Below are 9,392 nucleotides of genomic sequence, written 5' to 3' on the forward strand. Positions count from 1 at the left end.
AGATGAACTGTAGTACCACATGACCTGCCCTAGCTCAAATCAGCCAATTCCGCACAGACTGAGAATCAGGTCTGGGACCCTGGCACAATGATGCACATGGCAGTATATACCCACCGTGCCAACCGCTGGGCTCAGAAACATCATTCAAAGATTATCGCAAAACATCACTTCTCCGTGCCTTGACCTGTGTGTGTGTGTCTCTTACTTTGTTTTAACTTTGTTTCAATTGAGACGAAGGGTTACAGATCAAAGTGCAGACACCACCAAGGTTGAAACAGGGAAGATGGGATAAATCATGAAGTAGACATTAGGTGACATTAAGCTTTGAGTTTCAAAGGGTAAAGGAGGAAAGGAAATGTAGGGGAGGTAAAGGGTTTCAGAGTTATGGGAAAGAATACAGGTGAGTGGTTAGAATAATGAATGGATATTATTAAAATACCATGGGCTGGGTTACAAGCTGAGGGTGGGCTCCTCAGACCCCAGTGTAAATGTTGGGAGTGCGCCTCCTCCACTTGGCCAGCTCGCCCTGCTTTAATTCTTTGGCTAACGGGTCTTTAATTAGTATGAGGCTGAGACTTCAGCCCCGCTTCAGTAGGAAGTCCCGCCTCATAGAGCTGCCAGCCAATTGGAGGAGGTGCCAGCAGTGCCACTCAAAGCGGTGGCCACTCCTGGTTCCGCATTGAGGAAATGTTCAGCGATGGACCCGGACCTCCATGATTTCGAACAGGCCCCAGGGAGGCAGGTGAGATGGAGGGTGTAAGGGGAAGGGGGGGAAAACTGTTGTGGAGGGGGGAACAGGTCCTCCAATTGGCACCTGGGACCCGAAAAGGAGCCTTTCTTACTTATTTCCCTTACTTCACTGGCCAACAGCCCACAGAGACAAACCTGCCACATTGGGCGCAGGCCTCTCCCGCTCCTGCTCCCCATTAAATCTGACTGGCCCCTTAAAGATCTCAACTGGCCCAAGGGTGGGTGGCCCACGTGATGCCTCCCCCGCCGCTCGTAAAATCGCAGCGGGGTGGGGGCATGGCAGTGGGCACGCCACCGATGGCACGGTGCACTGTTTTATGGGCCATCGCCTGCATTGCCGCCCGTGGGTGACCTGTAATATTTAACCCCGTCAGTCCGATTTAGAGGTGGGAATAGTTGTTCAGAGAATCCGGCCAGTCGCCATGCCTTTAACGCCATGCCTTTGAATTCTTTTTTCTTGCCAGCACACGGCTGCTGGTGCTGAAGGTGGGGGCCAGTCTCTCGTGTCGCCCGGCTCCTGCCTGGAGGACTTCCGCTCCACGCCCTTCATTGAATGCAACGGCGCCCGCGGCACATGCCACTACTTTGCCAACAAGTACAGCTTCTGGCTGACCATCGTGGAGGCGAGCCGGCAGTTTGAGGAGTCGCCGCCCTCGGAGACACTGAAAGCGGGCCAGCTGCGGACACGGGTCAGCCGCTGCCAAGTCTGCATTAAGTACTTGTAGCGGCCAGCCAGCTCGGATCTTCCCCGCCAACATGACTCTTGCTCAGCCAGCAGGCACAGCAGGCCTTTCCGATGAATTGCCAGCCGGCTTCACAAACTTTGTATATTAGGAGGAGATGGTTTCTAAAACCGATTGTATTTTTTAAAAAAATGGTGTGCCTTGATTCCTACCACTCTGCAAAGCCCCCATTTTAAGAGCAAATAAGATACCAAGGTGCCAAAACTTCCTGGCTCTGGTCTGGCCCAATCTATTCAGGTGCAGTTTATCTTCAGTAGCTCCTTTCAATCTGATCAGGCTGATGCTATCCATGCCTGAGTAAAATAAGCAGTACTATGTATTATGGATGCCACTAGACTGTACGAGGGTGCAGGATCATCTGTATTCATTCATGTATGGTTAAGCTGGGGGAGCCTGCTTCCAGTTTCTCATATATTTCTGTTGGACTGTGCCACACTTTATGTCACCCCTACCAGCAGTAAAATACCAGCTCTTCCACTCACGATTTTTTAAAAAACTTGGGAGTGGAGATGAGAGTTTCTTTTAACAGCACCTCTACCAATTACCTGTTTCCTTATGTTCCTGACTATTCACAGTGCTAACTGTTCATAGGACTGGGTGTTCCTGTAAATGATGCCTGCACTTAACCGGCATTACCACGCCTTCCCCAAGTTGGCCTGACCCAAAAGCATTTCCATCTTTGTCATTACGTTGCAACTGACTCCTGTTGCAGTTCACCTCCTCTCAGCCATATCACAAAACTCTGACACTGGGGCTGGTACAGGGGTCGGCAACAGTAATGGCGAGAAGAGCCATTTTTAAAATTTAGTCAAAGACCCAAATCTTAAGAGCCGCAATGTATTACTTAAATTTTCGTTAAATAACGAAAAACAAGACAGAGACACATTGCCACGACATTTTAAATGTTTTTCTAAAAAAAAGGTTGTTCATTGAGTTATACTTTTTAAGCAAGTACATTATTAGCAAAGCGAAACAAGCCATTTAATTACCATTAAAATGGATTTGATCAATTAGGGTCAGGAGCCGCATGAGTCCTTAATGTGTCGCTTGTGACTGGGGAGCCACAGGTTGCAGACCTCTGAGCTAGGGCATATAGATGCTGACCAAAAGATGTCAGACAATACAAAGAATTTGCATGCCAATCTTATCTACTGAAAATAAACTGGTCTGTGTTTCAAAGGCTTTTTTATATACTGTAAATACATTAGTTTGCTTTATTGTGGAATTTAATTTTAAAGGATGCGTCCCAAAACCACCCCCCCCCCCTCCCCCATCCCAACTCTGCAATTTACTCTCCTGAAATAGGGATGCTTTCTGTAATTCCCACAAAGATATATAAAAAAGTGTATTTTAAATGTACATGCCTAATTGTATAAGATCACTTTCCACAATGACCAAACTGTATGCGAGACTCGGTCTAAAGCTATCACCTGCAATTCTTATTTCGTGAGTCGCAATAGAAAAGCAGGAAATTGAAAACATTGTGAAAGTGTCACGTTTACTCATCACAAAGGTGCTCTTTTCAAAGTTCATGGCTACCTCAGAAAGTGAAATTGTTGCTCTACTTTCTCTCTCCTACCACAGAATAGATTTGACACAGATACAGTTACTAAGAATGCATGCGTTTCTGCACTGATATGTTTGACTGGCTTTCGTTCATATTTGCGCATTAAAGCTTCTGCTTTTGTTTTCACCCTCTGTAAAGCACAAACGTCTCACTGTTAAGTGGGTAGGTTGGAAGTGACCACTCAACTGTACTGAAAACTGCCTGCAGTGGTTAAATAGCAGATGTGTCACCTATAACAACCTCAGTTGACTTTGGCTAATATAGTGAAGTCTGTCAGTCACCGTTTCACATTAGCACAGAATCCTTTAACCCAGAATTGTGCCCCTCTTTGGCACAGACAGATCCATTTCTGGTACATTTAGTTGTCGGATTCACTGTCAATTATAAGATAATACAATGATGTAAAACCCAGGCTGTGTTCGCCAAGTGTGGTGCATTGATGCACATTTCAGCATTTAGTAAATGATATCGTAACAGTGAATTAAGATACAATGCACATGCATCCTTGCATTGATTATAGGATCGAGCTGATCAATAAAGACACGCCAATAAGCAGGGAGGACTTGGCCTCTTTTTTGCCTGGAGAAATTTGTTTACAGAGATAAGTCAATCTTAGATGAGGGCTTAGGAAAGAACCAGCGTTTGATGTATAGATTAAATCAAATGAAAGGGGCCCTGTCACACCTTGAAATATAATTGCTAGAGCTTTCCTTTTACTTCATAAATGTGACACATTAATGCAATCTGTGTTGAGAAGCTATTGTTGTGTTGGTTGCTTGTGACATCAGCTTGAGTCATGTCACAACTGTAAGCAAAGTGATTTAATGTCAGTGCTTCGCTTGCAGTAAAGGGTTGAATGGCTCCTGTGCTTCACATGCCATCGATTTGCTGAGGCACTGACTGCTCCTCCATTGCTAAGCATTTACACGCCAAAGAAGCCATGCATGACCACAGTGACATTCTGTTGAGCACGGAAACTGGCTTCACTGAACATGGTGCTTTTCTTTCAGAGGTAGCCCTATGTAATATGGTCGAGGGTTTTGTTTTTAATTAAGAATATGTGAGAGGCATGTGTCAGAGATAGATAAGGCAGTTAGGCTGAGAATCTGCCCCTCATCCAAAAAGATGTTTATTAAGAGCAGTGTTTTTGAATTGGGTAGTCAGCTCAACTGCATAATTTTATAGATTGGGGGGTGGGGTTGCAATCTTTTTGCCATGTTTCAAAGCCCAACAGTGAACATAATTAGAGGCCTGGTAAGGATTTAGATCATGGCTTAAATTATTTCCAATCCTCACATGACTTAAGAGCATGTTGGAAAATTGTGTGCACTTCAAAACCAGACAGTGGCAACCCCTGTCATGCAAAAGAAAAACAACATATTTTTTAAAACCCGCAAGTGTTTTTATTCATAATGGTGCTATTTTCTATTGTTCCACTGCACTGCAAAAGCATTCAGCTTAATTTTCTTATCACAGGGCATCGGGGGTTCAAAATATAATTTCATGAACCTGCCTGTGAGTGCCTGAATGCTTCACTCTGAGAAAATTGCCACCCCACCCTTTCTCCCAACATCTGCCCTGCCATCTATAGATGGTTATAGGGAAGAATGTACACTCCAGAATTCAGATGAAATGTCCTCAATTGTACTCTTGTCATTGTGTCTGCAACTGATTTCTTTCTCATTTTAAACAAGTAAACAATTCCAAATTTGAACTCTTATTTTTGTTGTTGTTGCTTCATACCTGTATACACAGGATTATTGCTGTCAGGTTTCTATTTTAAATAGTATTTGGTACTACTGAAATTTTAAATTTAAATGTTTGTATTAAAAAAACTCCGAAGCTGTTTAGGTTCAATTTATAATTGCTAAAACAAATGGCCAAATGTTAATTGCTCACATTGCCTTTCCTTTGGCCAGTGATGTTGCAGAGGTACATAAGCTGCCAAATGAAAGTACGGTAATCAATAAACTCTTTATTCTTGTCAAAAGGGCTCTGCAAAGTTTCCTCTGTCTGCTGACTGTAAGGGACTTGTTTCAGATTACTTTGGGTTAGTCTTAATTCAGTTGTGGGAGGATGTAGGCCCAAAGTGCAAAATTACCCCAAATTTAGCACTAATTGGCAATTCTAGTCCAAGTGGAACTGGAAATGATAAATCGCTGGGTTATGAAGTCCTCTTCTAAGGTTGAAATTAAGATGTCTTGGTGGGACAGAATATGGAAAGCTCCAGCCAAGGTGGAAGCACTTGAAACCGATGCACTGTAACTGCTCCAGTCCAGAATGTTGGGGCTAAGTCATTTCTGGATTTCTGAATTATAGAATGACATTGGAATGCCTAACCATAAACGCGTGAACTGGAAAACACCATGGATATAAATATTCACCTGAAACATAAAAGTGAAGCAGCAATAAAGATTATTTTACTTATCCAAATATTGTATTTTCCATGCTTTTGCTCCCAAAGTACTGTACTAAAATGCTGCCAATGACATTGAGGGAATGCATGGATCTGCTCAAAACTTTCCAGACAACTGGTGTTTCTGAACAATAGATTTCTGGATTGGAGAGGTTACAGTGCACGAGGTTCCCTAATTGAGGAATTGTTCAATTTCAACTACAGTTCTTCAGAGCTTTGCTCCCTTCAGGCATGTTTCATCTCTGGGAGCACGAAATGCTGAATTTACCTGATACTCCTGTGTTTTTTTAAATTACAGAGAGCAGCTTTCAATTTAAAGTCTGACAAAGGAATTTGATTTAGCTATCTTCTTTGTGCATGTTGGCGGTCTTCATTTTGCCAGTGCAAAAGTAGCTAGCAAGAAACCTAACTTACTGGATCCTTGACAGGAAAGGACCTGCTCAGCTGAGCTGTCTGGCCAGATCTCCAGCCGACTGCCAGAAAGCTGAAGGAAGATTGGCACCCTTCCCAGTCTTGGATAGACAAAACCAGTTAGAGAGTTCAGCACTGATTAGAGTTCCATTTGATGTTATTTTAGTGTGGGATAGATGAAGTGAACCTGGAGTATGATTTCAAGGTAAGCCAAGAATCTAGAACAAGGAAGCTTGCTGGACCCAAAGTACATCATAATTATCTATGTACAAATTTTACTAGTGGCCATTACAAGTCCAAATCTCCCACAGCTAGACAGAATGGTAACCTGCAACATTGCAGCCAGAGGCAGCTGTTACTTTGGTTATATGAGGGAAACTAACTCAGATAGTTTGTCCTTCCATAAACATTATTGAGCCTCCTTTTCACGATTGCTACATTTGGAACGATGATGTAAATGGGGTCTTAATGTTTTCCAAGTTTTTAATCATTTCAACCACTGCCCAAAAAGGCGGTGGAAGCCCATTCAAGAGTAACATTCAAAAGAGAATTAGATAAATACCAGAAGTAGGGGGCGGGGGGGTGGAATTACATGGCTATAGAAAACAAAGGGGAATTGGACAAATTGCATAACTCAACCAAAGAGCTGACATAGGCACAATGGGCCAAATGGCCTCCTGTGATTCTTCTTGGATCATTTTAAACTGCTTCAAAAAATTACAGTGAAGGATATTTCAATGGGCTCAGTGACCGGCGTCAAATTGGATACAGGGAAAGAAAAGCAGCACTGCCTCTCATTTTGAGCAAATTTGTTAATTTTGCAGGACTGCTAATGATCCAAGATTTCTTTCTCTGTTCCTTCCTAACGTACCTTTGCCTTCAAGTGAAATCTCAGTTTAACATTAAAGACCTAATTATTTAATTCTATGCTCACATCAGGGAATGTGCATGAACAGCAGGAGAAATGAGCTACAGTACCTCTATCCCCAAATCACATACCCTTCATGTGTATATCTCTTGTTGGAGCCATGGGATGGTAGAGTTAACCCCCAAGTGCTGTATTTTTAGAAGTGACCAGATTTCTTTGTAACCAGTATGGCTTTGTACACTACGCAATCATTTTTGAGGTGATTTTTGTCATTCTAAAGGAATGGTACAGAATGCCCAGCACAAATGAGCAACAAATGAAATACAGAGATTCTTTAATGCATATTTTCATAAGGTTTGACCTGCCCTGTGCCTACATAGACAGCATCAAGGCTAATTTGAACACACTGGAAAGGTAACTGGGTAGGATAGGCCATTAAAGTGGCCTATTTTCTGATGGTTTCCGCGGCTTATGCTGTGGCAGACTTGCACACGTGCAAGTTTGATGATTGTTCCACATAGTGACTTGTGGGATATCCAACACCTTCGGACCTTCACTGCCTACTTTATCTTGATGTCAATAGTAATCCCCTTAAAAGTAACTAGCCTCTTTGCTGAAAGTATAACCTGTTTCTGTGTCTCTCACTTGAATGCTTAGATATGCCAGATATGTTGCATTTTCTTAAACAAATACTGTTAATGGGTTTATTCTCTTACAGTTGAGTATTATTAAGCAGATGATTATTAAACTCTGCTGTGTTGCCAGGCTGAACTCATTGAAACCAACAACTGGTGAAACGAATGCGACTGTATATGTCCTAGAGCCTAAATCCTGGCTCTTGGTGGTGCTACTATTAACTAAGAGTGGGCATAAGTGCCCATTTTAATAAATCTTTATTCTTTCTTGTGCTCAATGCCATCCTCTGGGCAAGCAGACAGCTTTGAAGCTGCTTTTCCCTTTGCTTTTTAGCCCTCTAATTTCTCTTTCCCTGTGCTCTGAAGGGAAGTGCCTGGCTCTTTATTACTATTTCCTTGAGATGGCTTAAATTGAGATTCCGATCTCTTTAAGTAGGAGATCTTAGTCATAATACTGCATTATGTAATTCAGGAACTACTGCCATGCCCATGTGGCTTGCTAAAGTGTCATACCCAAACTGAAACGTGCAGCAGAGATTCTAAAACAAAAGTCTTTTTAAAAAAAAAGTTGGGTTTAAAATAATTCATTATTGGCTGCAGTGCCAAATGGGTGATAATAATATCAAAAAGCCTCTTTTACACCCTGGCAATTTTCTTTTCCATTGACTTTGTTCTTCCATTGCATTCTTCGATTGCTACACAGCTGGTGCAGCTGGTGGGCTTTTTTGTTACAAGATACAATCGAATAATGTGTTATCCTGAGGTAACTGTTGTGTTCTATGCAATTCTTTAAAATAATCACCATGTTTTACTTGTTTAACACCTGTGTGGAGATAACTTTATAATTGACAGACTATGCGGTTTGAAGGATCTAACCAATGTACTAAATCTGAAGAATAAACATTTCATCATCTTCACAATTTTGGTTGATTCTTTTGTTATTTTAGTCATCGTGCTCAAGGATTGTTAAGAACACAAGGCAAAAAATTAATGACTGAGAAATTGGACTGCACTGCGCCCTTACAGATGTATACAGATGTATACAATCCTGGAAAAGATGCATTCCTCAGCAACACTGTAATGTGGCACATTGAGCAACCTGATTAAACAGTGAGAGCCAGGGGCTGCCAATTCTGTTACTCCTGATACGAAGGTATATCCAGATAATAACAAAACTGCGGATGCTGGAAATCCAAAACAAAAACAGAATTACCTGGAAAAACTCAGCAGGTCTGGCAGCATCGGCGGAGAAGAAAAGAGTTGGCGTTTCGAGTCCTCATGACCCTTATCATGAGGACTCGAAACGTCAACTCTTTTCTTCTCCGCCGATGCTGCCAGACCTGCTGAGTTTTTCCAGGTAATTCTGTTTTTGTTTTATATCCAGATAATGTCCATTGAGTCGAGCTTCACTGTCTGCTTTGGAAGAATCATCAAGCATCGCTGCAGGCTTTTCCCACACATCAGCCTGGGGGCCTATCAGAGTCTAACCTGCCTTTTTCTTCCACCACACTCCTGGGCCAATGAAGCCATCTCTTTTCTCTGTTCCTATTTATACACTATTCATCTGTATCAAATCTGTATTTGGACCTGTTCATCTGATGGCCGTGCCTTCAGCTGCCTAGGCCCTAAGCTCTGGAATTCCCTCCTTAAAACTCTTCTCCTCTTTCTTTCTCCTTTAAAAGCTGCTTTAAATCTACCTCCTTGACAAGCTCTTGGCCATTCACCCTAATATGGCTCATTGTCATAATGCCCCTATGAAGCATCTTGAGACATTTTAAATTGAAGGTGCTTTTTTTTTTATTCTTTAATGAGCGGTGGGCATCACTGGCAAGCCCAGCATTTGTTACCCATCCAAATTGCCCTTGAACTGAGGCCAGTTAAGAATCAACCACATCGCTGGAGTCACATGTAGGCCAGGTAAGGATGGCAGATTTCCTTCCCTAAAGGGGCTCCAATGAACCAGATGGGGTTCTACAGATCCTGAGGGGTGTGAACAGGGTAA

General features: G+C 42.5%; 1 protein-coding gene across 4 annotated transcripts in view; it reads left to right on the plus strand.

The window, feature by feature from the left end:
- col4a6 (collagen, type IV, alpha 6) overlaps window positions 1-8,310 on the plus strand; it is a 414,921-nt gene extending 406,611 nt beyond the window's left edge. For all 4 annotated transcript variants that reach the window (XM_078547579.1, XM_078547580.1, XM_078547578.1 and 1 more), the window contains one exon: window positions 1,215-8,310. In XM_078547579.1, coding sequence (XP_078403705.1) covers window positions 1,215-1,475 — 261 coding nt within the window. In that variant the 3' untranslated portion in view covers window positions 1,476-8,310. The remainder of the gene's footprint in view (window positions 1-1,214) is intronic.
- The last annotated feature ends 1,082 nt before the right edge of the window (window positions 8,311-9,392 follow it).

This window comes from Cetorhinus maximus, chromosome 8 (genome assembly GCF_964194155.1).
Source record: "Cetorhinus maximus chromosome 8, sCetMax3.hap1.1, whole genome shotgun sequence".
In the NCBI taxonomy this organism is placed as follows: domain Eukaryota; kingdom Metazoa; phylum Chordata; class Chondrichthyes; order Lamniformes; family Cetorhinidae; genus Cetorhinus; species Cetorhinus maximus.